The following is a 15417-nucleotide window of genomic DNA, read 5'->3' on the forward strand; positions in this document are numbered from 1 at the left end:
TAAAGTTAATTCAAACAAATCAGTAGCCTTCCTCTAATCAAAGGATAAACAGGCTGAGAAAGAAACTAGGGAAATGACACCCTTCACAATAGCCACGAATAATATAAAATACCTCAGTATTTTATATGACTCTAACCAAGTAAGTGAAAGATCTGTATGATAAGAACTTCAAGTCTCTGAAGAAAGAAATTGAGGAAGATCTCAGAAGATGGAAAGATCTTCCATGCTCATGGATTGGCAGGATTAATATAGTAAAAATGGCCATCTTGTTGAAAGCAACCTACAGATTCAATGCAATCCCCATCAGAATTTCAACTCAATTCTCTGTAGAATTAGAAAGAGCAATTTGCAAATTCATTTCAAAAAGTAAAAACCCAGGATAGCAATAATTATTCTCAACAATAAAAGAACTCCTGGGGGAATCACCATCCCTGACTTCAAGCAGTATTACAGAGCAATAGTGATAAAAACTGTATGGTATTGGTACAGAGACAGGCAGGTAGATCAACGGAATAGAATTGAAGACCCAGAAATGAACCCACACACCTATGGTCACTTGATCTTTGACAAAGGAGCTAAAATTATCCAATAGAAAACAGACAGCATTTTCAACAAATGGTACTGGTTGAACTGGAGGTCAGCACGTAGAAGAATGCAGATTGACCCATTCTTATCTCCTTATACAAAGCTCAAGTCCAAGTAGATCAAAGACCTCCACATAAAACCAGATACACCGAAACTAATAGAAGAGAAAGTGGGGAAGCGCCTGGAACACAGAGGCACAGAGGAAATTGTCCTGAACTAAACACCAATGGCTTATGCTCTAAGATCAAGAATCAACAAATGGGACCTCATAAAACTGCAAAGCTTCTGTAAGGCAAAGGACACTGTCAATTGGGCAAAACGGCAACCAATAAATTGGGAAAAGGTCTTTACCAATTCAAAATTTGAGGACTAATATCTAATATATACAAGGAACTCAAGAAGTTAGACTCCAGAGAGTCAAATAATCCTATTAAAAAATGGGGTACAGAGCTAAACAAAGAATTCTCAACTGAGGAATACCAAATGGCTGAGAAGAACCTAAAGAAATATCCAACATCTTTAATCATCAGGGAAATGCAAATCAAAACAATCCTGATATACCTCCTCACATCAGTTAGAATGGTTAAGATCAAAAATTCAGGTGACAACAGATGCTGGTGAGGATGTAGAGAAATAGGAGCATTTCTCCATTGTTGGTGAGATTGCAAGCTGATACAACCACTTTGAAAATCAGTCTGGTGGTTCCTTAGAAAATTGGACATAGTACTACCTGAGGACCCAGCTATACCACTCCTGGGCATACACCCAAAAGATGCTCCAACATATAACAAGGACACATGCTCCACTATATTCATAGCAGCCTTATTTATGATAGCTAGAAGCTGGAAAGAACCCAGATGTCCTTCAACAGAGGAATGGATACAGAAAATGTGATACATCTACACAATGGAATATTACTCAGCTATCAAAAACAATGACTGCACGAAATTCTTAGGCAAATAAATGGAACTAGGAAAATATCATCCTGAGTGAGGTAACCCAGTCACAAAAGATCACACATGGTACGCACTCACTGATAAGTGAATATTAGCCCAAAAGCTTGGAATAACTAAGAAAAATTCACAGATCACATGAAGCCCAAGAAGGAAGAACAAAATATGGACGCTTCATTCCTTCTTAGAAGGGAGAACAAGATACTCATGGGAGGAAATACAGGGACAGAGAGTGGAACAGGGACTAAAGAAAAGGTCATCCACAGACTTTCCCACCATCCATCCCATATGCTGCCACCAAACCCAGTCACTATTATTGATGCCAAGAAGTACTTGCTGACAGGAGTCAGGTATGGGTTTCTCCTCAGAGGCTCTTCCAGAGCCCTACTGATACAGATGAGGATGGTTGCAGCTAACCATTGGACTGAACAAGGGGACCTCAATGGAGGAGTTAGAGAAAAGACTGAAGGAGCTGAAGGGATTTGCAACACCATAGGAAGAACCACAATATCAACCAACCAGACCCCACTAGAGCTCCCAGGGACTAAACCACTAACCAAAGAGTACACATGGAGGGACCTATGACTCCAGTCATATATGTGGCAGAGGGTGACATTGTCCAGCATCAATAGGAGGAAAAGCCCTTGGTCCTTTGAAGGCTTGTTTCACAGTTTAGGAGAATGCCAGGGCGTTGAGATTGGAGTGGGTGGGTGGGGATGGGAGTGTCCTAATAGAAGCAGGGGAAGGGTGGAAGGGGTATAGGAGAGGGGGCAAAGGGGATAACATTTGAAATGTAAATACATAACATATTGAAGAAAAATAAAATTATTAAAACAAGAAAAAAAGCAGTTTTTCAAAAGAAAAAGAAAAAAGAAGAGAAAGGTAAAAAGGACCATTTAACATAGTCATGTAAGCATGGAGAATGGCAACCCTAATATGGACCACCATCCAAGGTCACTCTTGTCCTAAGTAAGCGTGGACAAGCCGGTCACCCGGAAGGTGAAGTCTACATCAGAGTGCTGGAGGGTGACAGAGAGGAGGTGGCATTTGCACCTGAACTGATAAAGAACACAGAAAGTCAAAAGCCTACAGAAAGCCAAAGAGGTAGTTCAATACAAATGAGCCCTGTTTCTACACCCCACCCCAGGGAGGGGACACCTTTTCTCTAGGAAGAAAAAGGGCTGGGAAAGGAAGCTTGAAGAAGGCCTGGTCCTCTACAGGCCCCAGCTCCCTCCCCTCTCCAGCCTTTCTTTGGGCAGGAGGGATTTGGGATAGAGTGGCAGATGTCCTTGTGACACTGAAGGTCCTATCTATGCCGAGCATTCTTTCTGAACAGCTCTAAGTACTGGTGTTAAAGCTGAGGCGTGGCATTGACAGACCTGGTTAACTTTTACCTCAAAATCTGACTCAGCCCACAGGATCTCGAGAAACAATGGCTGACTAAGCCTCCTGGCCCGTGGTCTGCACTATTCAGATCCAAACAACAGGTGAAAGTCCCAAACCCAAGTTTCTTGGAACTGAGGGTGTGGCTCAGTGGTACCACAATCGCCTAACATGTGTAGTGGTTTTGAGCCCTGGTGCCACAACAATTCTTTCCTCCTCTTCTTGATTTATCTTGTGGTGTTGGCCCTGAAAAGTGACACTGACAGACATGGTATGAAGTCCAAACTTGGAACTTCATCCCCTCTACTGCCAGTGAGAGATGAGAAGGGCCCACAGCTCTCTCCAGAGTCACCCAGACTGCATGGGGAGGTGCAGACAGAGAATCTCCAGCAGTGCTATTAGAAGGTTGAGAGAGACCAGACTCGCATCTCACACCACAGAAAACCATGAGGGGCTGCATGCTGCTGAGGCCATCCCGTTGCCCCTGTGACCCTGTGTCATTCTACCTACAACTGCCTCCTACTGGGTTTGCACTATAAGCCCCAGACGCTAAACAATCTCATATCAAATAAGACCCCCAAGACCCCAGGAAGTAAAGTCCGCAAGTGTTGGGCAACTTGCACAAAGCTTCCCACTGCTGAGGGCAGGCGGTCTGGCCCCCAAGCCCAGGCGTCTAACCTCCACGTTTTGTGACCTCTCCAAGCCAGCCACCAGCTAGAGTTTCATGGCATCAATCTTCAAGTCCATGCTACATGGGTCTTGCAGCTTGCTTCCCACTCTTCCGAAGGGGACCATCTCTTAGCTCCCTCAGAAATCTGTTCTCAAGTTAAGTCTGTCCTCTCATCAGGATCCACAACTGTGTGATGAGGACACAGAATGTGTCTTGAGGCAAACATCAGACCGTGAGACTTGCCTGAACTCCAACATGTCCCCATGGTCTAAGTCCCACAGATTGGAGCTCTTATTTGTAAGGAAGAATTACATTTTGCCTCATCTTACATCTTAAAAAGGCTTCCTGACTCCTCCTCCTCCTCCTCCTCCTCCTCCTCCTCCTCCTCCTCCTCCTCTACCTCCTCCTCCTCTTCCTCTCTCTCTCTCTCTCTCTCTCTCTCTCTCTCTCTCTCTCTCTCTCTCTCTCTCATCTTCCTAGTCCATTCTCCAACTGTCATGGTGCCTCCTGGCTACTCCAGCCAAGGTTCCTTTTTCCCATCCCAGGCTGGAGGCAATGTTTTCCTACATACACTATCCCAGAGTAGCACAGGCCTGGATTCTCCTTGCCACAGCCCAGAGAGGTCTGCCAGCCCTCCAGCGCAGCAGACCTTCTGCAGCTGTCCTGCCACAAAACCCCAGGGCATTCCCTAGTCAGCAAGTCATTTATTTGTTTGCCTAACCACTATCTCTGTTCACTGTTTCCCTTCCGGTGAAAGACTCTTCCTAGAGGAGCTACAATACACATGGCTACTTACCCCAGAAAGGGAGCCCACTACAGACTGAAGTAATGATGGCACCAAACCTGGTGCAGTCCAACCTGGTGAGCCATGAGTTTTTATTGTAGTTACCTCAGGAATATGGGTGGTGGGTTCCTTACAGGACCAAGGATGACCAAAAGGAGCGGCATCAGCCAAAAGCCCACCCAGCGTGAGTGATGTCTCATGAAAGCTGTATCCCTGGACTTTTCCACAGGCCCACAGGCCGCTTGTTAGCTCCAAGATTCTTTCCGAAGCTGGGCCTGCTTACTGCTTCCATAACCTTGGAGAAGGTCTGTTGGGAATCCTGTCAGTTTCATCTTTCTCTGACATTAAAGTTTGTTTACTTCCTTATTAACTTCCCCTCCCTCCGCCTCCCATCTAATCTGAAGGACACTGTTATACATCACTCCCCTAGAACACAATATGCTTCCTGAAACTGGGGGTGCAGGAATCAGGTGATGATGGTGGTGATGGTGGTGATGGTGGTGGTGGTGGTGGTGATGGTGGTGGTGGTAATGGTGGTGGTGGTGGTGGTGATGGTGGTGGTGATGGTGGTGATGGTGGTGGTGGTGGTAATGGTGGTGGTGGTGGTGGTGATGGTGGTGGTGGTGGTGGTGATGGTGGTGGTGGTGGTGGTGATGGTGGTGATGGTATTTAGACAGTGATAGTGGTGAGAGTGATGAAGGTGTTTGTGATGGTATTGAAGTGGAGTGGTGAGTTATTGAATGTTCAATAAAATCTCCCATCAGACCCCAGCACTGTGCACTGAGAACATCTATATGTCAAGATACTTGGGTTCTCCACTGCATACAGCTGGCTCCATCTGTACATGATTGAATTAGTTTACTGAGGTCTATCATACATGTGAAGCCAGGCAGGGGAGGGTGCTGGAGGCCATGTCCACCATGATTGGACTGGAATGATTGGAAGTCCGTAGTGCAGGAGCTTCAATGTTAACAGCACCCTGGCTTTTAGTATAAAAACAATACACACTTGTGATGAAAGCCAGAGTATAAAGAAACACACACACACACACACACACAGAGAGAGAGAGAGAGAGAGAGAGAGAGAGAGAGAGAGAGAGAGAGAGAGAACCATTCAGAAATAAGCAAGCTTAACATCTTGACGTCCTTCAACCCAGGTGTTTTTTATGAAAATCTCCATCTGTGAACTGACAGCCTGTTATTCCTCAGTTGACAGATCAAGGCCTCCAATGGGCTCTGGAGACTGACCCAGGTCTCCTTTCTCTGGAAAATTCCCTTTCTCACAAGAAGTTCTAGTGTTACCAACTTTGACCACACGAGAAATCACCTTTCCACAAGAGCTACACTTGGCGCATGAGGACGAAACCCCCAAAATGCCGGGGGAGGGGCGCTGCTCCTGCTGCTCACCAAGCACAGCAAGGGCTGCCTCATGGCCCTCACAGAACTCCACTCACCTCACGCTCAGATACCAATGAGCACTGCTTGATGCCAGCCATGGGTCTCAGTGCCAGGGACACAAAAGCAAAGGACATGTTAGTTTTTGGACTCGTAGGTCTTCTTTCAGACTTCCCACTGATACTCCATGCTGTCACCTACATTGGGAGACCATCTTTATTGTGTGTGTCTGTACCCTTGGGGATGCTGATTCGTCCTTATTTACACACAAGATTCTTCCAGTTGCATTTACAGAAGTTTTTTTTTTTTTGGTTGGTTGGTTGGTTTTTGTTAAGTAGGGGTAACAAAATAAAAGAAGGGCAGAGAAAACTCTAAAGAACATGAAAAACTCATGTGGAGAACTCCTGGGATCCTGCATTTGGGAAGTAGAAACAGAGGAGACCTTGCCTAAAACAAATCCCAGCAAGCCGAATGCTAAATCTAACTGTAACCGACTTTTTATTCCAACCCACACCACTAGGGTCTGCAGAGGCTGGCCAGACTAGGAGGGAGCCACCCAGAACACACGGGGCATCCCTGTTGCTTGGAGAGTCAAGCAAGACTTAGTAAGGTGCCCCTTGAATCTGGGCACGAGGTTCCTCTCAGAGCAAAACCTAAGACCAAGGCAGATTGGTGAGCTAAGCACAAGATGCAGCCACGCCACCCGTTCAGATCCTTGGCAGAGGCGAGCCTTCCAAGTACACCAGAGAGGGTGGCTCTGAGGAGCCAGCACCCAAAATGCACTTGTCTACCTATGCTATGATAAGCTCTGCCAAGACAGGGGGATTAGCCCTTCACAAATCTGCATTTCAAGAGTCTGTCAGTTGATCTGGGGCCAGAAGGCTGAAGACTTGCGCTCACATGTTGCTAACAGGGGACTGTGCTAGTGGAGAATTGCCTCTGTAACCTCTCAGTTCTGCAAACCGTGTTAGGCTTCCCATGTGTATAGATATTTGGTCATTTTCAGATTTCTGACGGGGTTGAAGACTGATTACAGTCTCATAGCCTATCAGGCTGTTTAACTCTGAAAATACATATTTTATTGGATAGTTATCAGATAGTATTTGAGCTAGCCAGGATATAACATAGATTTTTAAGCCTTTCTTAAACTGGAATAGAGAACTAAATGTTCTGTTTAACTGATATAGTGTTGGACTGGGTGTTAGATATATTTTATACTTTTAATTACAAGATGATAATAGTTGTGCTCAGCTTATATTTGAGAGAAAGGTGGGTTTTTTTTTTAATTAGACAAAAAGGGTGAAATGTGGGATGATGTCACAGGTGAGGCAGGTACAAGATAGAAGGAGGCCTGTCATTGGAAGGATGGGTGGGAGAAAAGTTTGAAGGAAGAGGAGGAGAGAGAGAAGCCATGGCGACACAGCATGGAAGCTCACGTTAAGATTCTATGCTGTAGGGCTGGAGAGATGGCTCAGTGGTTAAGAGCTCCGACTGCTCTTCCAGAGGTCCTGAGTTCAATTCCCAGAAACCACATGGTGGCTCACAACCATCTGTAATGGGATCCGAAACCTTCTTCTGGTGTGTCTGAAGACAGCTACAGTGTACTCACATACGTAAAATAAATAAAAATCTTTAAAAAAAAAAAAAAAAGATTCTATGCTGTACCTTTACAGGTTGTTGTGGATGTTCTTAAGGGATGGATGTGTATTGGGCTTTGAATGTTTAGGTGGGCAATTATATCTTAGCAACTGGATCAAAGGTTATTGTGTTGTGTGTTCGTTCATGTAGCAATTTAAGTGTAAGAAAGTGTGCGGCAGCTAGAGACACTGGGCACGGAATTGGGATGCGTGCTTCTGGCAAGATATCTACCAGATATCTTGGGGCACTGCGGGGTAGACCTAGTGGGGATAAAAGATACCCTTTTTATTTTTTATATTTTTACAACAACAATACTACCCTTCCTCCACCCCCTTTCATTACTCTTACTTTCCTGTGTGGGGGGGGTTTGGGTGTCACACTCAGGCTGTCAAGCTTAGCAGAAAATGCCTCTACCCGCTGAGCCATTCCACAGGCCCCTGGCTTTGTTTTAATCTGTGTAACCAATCGTGAGACACACTGTCAGCCTTGTCTGACTTGGCTGTTTATATTGTTAACTATAATGGAAGGTCCGTGTGGGCAGTTTTCTTCTTTCTTTTCTGCCTATTTCATTGTTCTTTCCTTAACATTTAAATTAAGTCTTGATATAGGATAAATATTGCATAACTGTTAAGTGAATCCACTGAAATTTAATAAATTTCTAACAAATTGTGATGGCTAATGTGACAGCCTTGGTCATTCTTGTGGTTTCCCATAGGGCCCACTCTCTGACAAGGTCCATGAGAATAAAGGCCACACCTCGACTGGACACAAGGCTACTAGCTAGCTCTACCACTGTGTATGACAGGACAATGCAATCACTGTTAAACACAGGGTACAAAACAAGGCCACGGGAAAAGTCAGCCTAGTAGTGAAGGTGGCCGTACACAGGAGGGCTACTCCCACTTAGAGTAGGTCACCCACACCAGACCTTTGAGTCTGAGCCTACATGTGGAGTCTTCAGGGTCACCAACACTTATTCAGGAGACAGAATTGTTCTCTCAGCTCAGTGATCCTATCTGGGGCTCCTGAGTGCTGAGATTACAGCCGTGTCTTTTAGAATGGAAACAAAGACACCGGGCATGGGGATGCACCTATGACCCCAGTTCCTGGAGGCTGAGGCAGAAGGATCAAGAGTTCAAGGTCACCCTAGGCTATGTAAGAGCTCAAAGCAGTTATAGTAATCTTTTGATCCTCAGTTAAAAGCTGAGAAGGAACTTTAGGCAGTCTGCTGTTGGCATCCCAAACAGGGCAAGCATGGGGTGTCAGTACGCACAGACACTGTGGCTGCTTTGGGAAAGACACTGGGTACATTCATCCTGCTGAAAGAGATTTATGGCTTTGTAATCCCTAGAAAATGATTCAGAAACTAGTCAGGATGATATTTGGTTGGGCAGGGCCCTTCTGATCAACTCCCTGTCTTTTAGAATAGTAATTTAAAATAGAGAGATATATCACTGAAGCCTATCAATAAAGGCTTCTTCCCAGCTGCTTCCAGAACCATCTGCCTCAATGTTCCCTTCTACTGGTTCTCAAGTTTGATCTCATTGTTATTTGCACATAGGTCAGGGCCTGCATTTGCATACCCTATCAATTCCTCACTATAGGCTATGACACTACTATATCAGGTCCTCCCTAAGTAGCCATAGGGTTAATTCCAGGATCCCTGTGGGTACCAAAATCCACAGATGTTCAAGTTCCCTACATAAAATGGCCCCATATCTGCAAAAAAAAAAAAATTCCACACACATCTGCACACTGTAAGCCATGACTAATGACTGACAGTAGCGAGTACAATGGAAATGCTGAGGAAATGGCTAGGATGCTCTATAGCTTACAGAGAAAGCTTATACATGATGTTTTTTGGAACTTTCTGGAATCCTTTCCTTAGACTGTGAATCTGCAGATATTTCCAAACGTGGTCTGACTTTCCCAGGAAGACATAGCAACGAAAGTAGGAAAATGCAGCTTACACATACAATAAACACCGATGGTTCCAAGTGACACCATCTCTGTGCCCCTACAGTGATGCTGCCTAGAACAAATGAGTACCCCTGCCTGGCACCCCTACATGGCCAGCCTTTCCACAACTCTCCTGGCTCATCAGTGCCAAGAGTCAGATCACAAGTGGGGTCTACTTGTGCACGGTACTTAGCTAGGTCATGTGGGTGCTCAGGCACGGTCTGGGGACTTCATGGCTTTCAGGACTCAGGGAGGAGGTAGGCGGGCAGCTCTAAGAGTAAAGCTGTGACTCTAATAGTCAAAGTGCCTTGAAGGGAGGGTGGTGAGCCTCAGCTGCAGGGAGGTGCAGGGGCCCTCTGTTGGCTGGAGCAATAGATCAGGGAGGGTGAGGGACTGAGTCACCAGCTCAGGGAGCTGAAGCTCAGTCAGGCAGAGGACGAAGCCTTTTGGGGCCCAACACTTCCTTTCCATCTTGTCACATGTCATCCCAGTGAGGTTCTCAAACACATTCAGACCTCCTGCCCCGCCTCTCACTTTCTGACCTTTGAACAGGGCATGCCTAGCACTTTCAAGCCATGACAGGCAACTCCTAATTGCAGCCACCCCTGGTGCACCCGCCTTACAGCCCTGCAGCAGGCTTGCCTCCAGTCCGGTCCTTTCTGCTGTCAGAGTGAGCTTACGAGAGTCTGACTGTGCTGAAGAGAGAGTGGTCTAATTATTAACATGGTCTAGTGGCTCTTTCTGATCAGGATCATTAGGGCCTCTGTGTAGAGCTCTCTCCTGGCCACTGTGAGCGGAGCCATTCTAGGCATAGCCTATTCTGACCCCATGTTCTTCCTCTGCTGGGAGGTGCTGGCTGACTCCTGTAGTCCACTGAGGCTCACAGCCCAAGTCCTTGAAGCCTCCCTTGCCGGACCTTTCAATGTTACCATGTTCCTCCATGTGCATGAGCCCTTGGGGCACTAGTCCAGTTTAATGGTCACTTGGTTGTTTCATGATAATCCCAGATCCTCAGTCGTTTGATGTGTGCTGAGGACAAGGAGTGTGCAGACTGGGACTCACAAACAAGTGAAAATGATCACTTCCTAGTCAGGGTCACTGCTTCCACACCAGAGCAGCCTCCACCCTGAGGAATTGCAGCTACCTACCATGTGACACTGAGATCCTCGCCACCCAAAACTGCAAGGCCAGTGCCTTACCAGAGCTGTCCGGGAGCCCTGTGATGGTGTCCAGTAACCAGAGTCACTGTGGGAGACAGAGTACTAGTGTCCTTAGTGCTCTGGGAGCTTGTGCCGGGAACAGACCCCATGTTGTAGGAGGTTCTAGAAATGACTGCTGAAGCAGATGTCTCTTTGGCTGAACTCTGCACCATTTCATTTACTACAGACATGAAAATTGGAAGGGATGAAGAGCCTACAATGCTTCTTAAACATGTCTGACCAAAGAACCATCGGGCACCACTGAAAAGCTTGGGAAAGCACTGGAAGACTGTGCATTTATTTAGTGTGTGTGTGTGTGTGTGTGTGTGTGTGTGTGTGTGTGTGTAGAAATAGACTGTCTTCATGGAATCAAGACTTTTATTCAGAATAATAAGCACCAGCAAACTGAAAGTGATTGCTTTATTGTGAAGGTTACAGGACACTCAGAAAGGGGTTAGAAAATGGTTACAAAAAACACATTTGAAGTGGATTAAGGTAACAGGAAACTGAACATCATCACCTGGAAATGCATGTGTAATCACACTGGAAAGAAAAGGTGGACTCTTCAGCCTGTTTGCCCAAGGTGGCAGGAAGCCACCTCAGAACCTAAGCAGTGCTTCCATACCCAGTGCAGGGCTTGGCAGGAGTGACCAGAAGACACTTGGCCTCTATAGCTGCCCACAGTGAAACACAGGGGAGCAGACCTGGGCTTCTTGATGCTGCACAGGGATTGGTTCAAGAGCTTCTCATCTCCCTAACAGCTCTGCCCAGAAGGAGCAGGGGCATTACAGGAAATTCACTGGGGCTGCATCTGGTGCTTCAGTTTGGAGAGTTGCATGAGACAGTCGTCCCTCCAATGCCTCCTGGCAGCTAAGTGCTCTGGATCATCTGGAACCTTCATGCACATGTCCTGGGAGAAGGAAAGGGGAAGAAAAACAGAGTGCACACGCAGAAGAAGTAATCTGCTGGGAATGTAACTGTTTTCCTATTCATGCCAGTTGTGTGCACACTGCTTCCAAACCCCACAGTCAACAAAAGCTCCAGATCCCCAGAGATTTCCCCAAAACAAGTCAAAATGAGCTGCTGGTCACTGTCACGTTGCCCTTAGGTATCCTGGAGGTCAGGATGCAACTATGTGCAGGGGGAAAAAACCTCAACCTTCAGAATCAGGGGTTAAGACTGCAGCTACTGGGGGTTGGGGATTTAGCTCAGTGGTAGAGCGCTTGCCTAGCAAGCGCAAGGCCCTGGGTTCGGTCCCCACCTCTGGAAAAAAAAAAAAAAAAAAAAGAAAAGAAAAAAAAAGACTGCAGCTACTGACAAAGCCCCGCCCACAGGTGGCATGGGAGGGAGTACTATCAGCTTGAATGCTCCTGGGCGGTCCACATACCTGGTTAACTTTCTCCACTGTGTCCCCTGAGAACTCGGGAACAGGCCCAAAAGTCTTGAGGACACGCTTCATTCCTTCACTGTATCTGTCACAGTAGCTCACCATACCTGTAACGGCATGAAGACAGGAACCCACACATCAGCATCAACACCTGTAACTCTGCAACTGAGGCCTCTGCAAAGGCTCTGCCCTGGGAGAAGGGGAGCTGCAGAGAAGAGGCAGGAGGTGGCCTCCGGCAAGCATGACCCTACCCATGGGTCACTATCTTAGATTTCTGGAAACTAAAATCCTGAAGAGAACTGGAACCCTCAGGCCTGCCAAGTATCCTAACCAGTGCATCTCAGGGGCCCTTCTCAGGGTCCTCAGCCAGAGCATCTCAGGGGTCCTTAGTCAGTGCATCTCAGAGGGTCCTTCTCAAGAGTCCTTAGAGAATCTCAGGGGCCCTTCTTAGGGTCCTCAGTCAGAGCATCTCAGGGGTCCTTGGTCAGAGCATCTCAGGGATCCTTCTCAGGGGTCCTCCATCAGAGCATCTCAGGGGTCCTCGGCCAGTGGTACTCATACTTTATAGAAAGCATCTCCTTCAACTGTGTGCTGTTAAGGGTGTATGATGGGCTTCAGTGCATTTTTTGCCTTCGTTTCCTTTTTTCTTTTACCTCCCACCCTTTTCTTCCTTTCCAATACAGGGGCTCATGTAGCCCAGGCTACCGAGATGACCTGGAATGTCTAGTCCCACCTCCACTATTCAAGGGCTTGGATTAGAGGCATGTGTCACCACTCCTGCTGTCTGTGGATCAAGGGTTTTCTGTGTGTTAAGTAAGTACATCTTTGGGCTCTCCTCCCCCTATCCTCCTGTTTTGAGACCGAATTTCACTCTGTAGCTCACGACAGCCTTAAATTCATGGTAATCCTCTTGCCTCAGCCTCCCAAGTGCTGGCAGTTCAAGCATGAATCATCATGAATGGCCTCAATTCATTCTGCATGAACCCCAGATGTCAAAACTCAAGTCACTCCCTCCTTATCATACTCTTAAGCCTGGAGGGCGGGTTATGCTTTACCTGGTATTTACGAGGAGGGGAGGGCTGCACCAGGGTTGTGTTCACCACTGGCTTAGACTTCCAGTGTGGGAGGGTCGGTGCCCAGCCTGCCTGAATCCCTGTGCTGAGTCTGCCCCGCCATCCAGGATGGTCAGTTTCCTCACTTCAGGGTTTTGGTGGAGATATGAGTGGGGATGAGGAGGGGCACACAGTCAGTACAAACCTGGTCTAGCCTGGGCACCTTTCCAAAATGTAGCCACCTGCCCCAGGGCACCCAGTTCCCTCCTCTTCCTCCCTTACATGCTGGGCCTTGGGTCTGCATGAGTATGCATGGTTTAGAGACAAGATAAGCTAGAGGTGAGTCCAAGGATCCCAGAGGTCAAAGTGCTTTAAGACTCTGGCTCATTTCGTTTTTTTTCCATTTTGTGGTACTGGACTTGAGTTCTACCACTGAGCTAGCCTGGGGCCTTATCCAGTCCAGAGTCACAAAGTGTCGGAAGTAGAGCGCTGGAACACAAAGCTGCAGGATTTGCACAGACTCTCGTCTACCCAGTATTTGACTGATCTAAAACAAAAATGAGCACTAGATACTCTTAAAAAGAAGAGTTTAGTTTGAGGGGCTTAGTTTTGACTGATCTGCACTGAAACAGAAGCCAAAATCGTCTGGGTTTCTATTTTGTTTCAAATCGTTTTTCTTCCTTTTCAGAGTGCCAAAGAGCCTTCAGAAAAAAAATATAGTGTTTAAAAGTGTGTGTGTGTGTGTGTGTGTGTGTGTGTGTGTGTGTGTGTGTGTGTGTTGAGATTAGGTCTCATTTAGCTTAGGCTGGCCACTTGCTTTGTAGCCAAGGCTAGCTTTGGAAACAGTCGCTCCTATTTCTGTTTTCCAAATGCTGAAAATACCAGCATGCACGCTCCACACCCAGGCTTGAGGTTGTTTTGAAGGGTAAACTATTAAAGCTGGGCAGCTTCTCTGGCATTAGCACCTGCAGTTAACCAGTGGCTAATTTTCAAAGAGAAGATCTCACTACTTAGGTGTTAAGTCGGTAGTCCAGAACTCTACAAGTTCCTATAAACAACCCAGCAAGGTTTAGTCCTCTAAGGTGGTTTAGAATTGCCACAGACCAGAAAGAGGCGTAAATATGTCTTTCCCTTGAGAAATTAGCATTTGTTTCATTTTTCCTATTCATTTATTCACACAAGCAATAATAAAATCTAGACACAACTACAATGTTTTCATTCAGAGTTGGGAGCAAGATGCACAGAGTTGAATATACCTGAAAGATGCTGAATGATTACAAGTTAGTCAGCTTCCATCACTATGATAAAATTCCTAAGATAATCACTGTGTCAATAAGGTGGTGAGACCATCACTGGGACTGTGTCCATCAGTCACTTGCAATGCCATGGGGGACTTTCTGGAGCCAGACTGCCCTAACCACACTGTGTGCAGCCAGACCCGCCTTAACCACACTGTGTGCAGCCAGACCCCCCTTAACCACACTGTGTGCAGCCAGACCCCCCTTAACCACACTGTGTGCAGCCAGACCCCCCTTAACCACACTGTGTGCAGCCAGACCCGCCTTAACCACACTGTGTGCAGCCAGACCCCCCTTAACCACACTGTGTGCAGCCAGACCCGCCTTAACCACACTGTGTGCAGCCAGACCCGCCTTAACCACACTGTGTGCAGCCAGACCCGCCTTAACCACACTGTGTGCAGCCAGACCCGCCTTAACCACACTGTGTGCAGCCAGACCCACCTTAACCACACTGTGTGCAGCCAGACCCGCCTTAACCACACTGTGTGCAGCCAGACCCGCCTTAACCACACTGTGTGCAGCCAGACCCGCCTTAACCACACTGTGTGCAGCCAGACCCCCCTTAACCACACTGTGTACAGCCAGACCCGCCTTAACCACACTGTGTGCAGCCAGACCCCCCTTAACCACACTGTGTGCAGCCAGACCCACCTTAACCACACTGTGTGCAGCCAGACCCGCTGTAACCACACTGTGTGCAAGCCCTCCAAGGTGTGCTGTCCCAGCTCAGCCAAGCAGATTGGCCTCTCCATTGCTCCCTACCGTTGGCAAGCAGAACACTGTGATGGGAACACACGATGAAGGAAATCTGCTCACCTCACCAGAGCCAGGATCCAGATGAGAAGAGGCCAGCCTCCTCATATTCCCAAGGGCACACCCCCAGTGGTCTAACTTGTTTCTAAATGGACCCCTCCTCTTTTAAAACAAATTTGTTACATTTCTGTGCCTGTGGTGTGTGTGTGTGTGTGTGTGTCTGTGTGTGTGTCTGTGTGTCTGTGTGTCTGTCTGTGTGTGTGTGTGTGTGTGTGTGTGTGTGTGCGCGCGCACGCACGCTCTTGTATCTTATTGAGTGGAGGTCAGAGAACAACTTGTGGGAGCTGACTTCTCTTCTT

At 47.1% G+C, this 15417-nt stretch overlaps 1 protein-coding gene across 2 annotated transcripts in view; it reads right to left on the reverse strand.

Annotated features, from left to right (window-relative positions):
- Nucleotides 1-10968: 10968 nt before the first annotated feature.
- Cryl1 (crystallin, lambda 1) overlaps nucleotides 10969-15417 on the reverse strand; it is a 118955-nt gene continuing 114506 nt past the window's right edge. Inside the window, exons 7-8 of one of the 2 annotated variants that reach the window (NM_175757.3) lie at nucleotides 11953-12059; nucleotides 10969-11475 (exon numbers count right to left, since the gene is read on the reverse strand). In NM_175757.3, the coding sequence (NP_786933.1) occupies nucleotides 11362-11475; nucleotides 11953-12059 (221 nt within the window). In that variant the 3' untranslated portion in view covers nucleotides 10969-11361. The remainder of the gene's footprint in view (nucleotides 11476-11952; nucleotides 12060-15417) is intronic. The other variant, XM_087585251.1, reaches the window with a different exon arrangement.

The sequence above is a fragment of the Rattus norvegicus genome, chromosome 15 (assembly GCF_021556685.1).
Source record: "Rattus norvegicus strain SHRSP/BbbUtx chromosome 15, alternate assembly SHRSP_T2T, whole genome shotgun sequence".
NCBI lineage: Eukaryota > Metazoa > Chordata > Mammalia > Rodentia > Muridae > Rattus > Rattus norvegicus.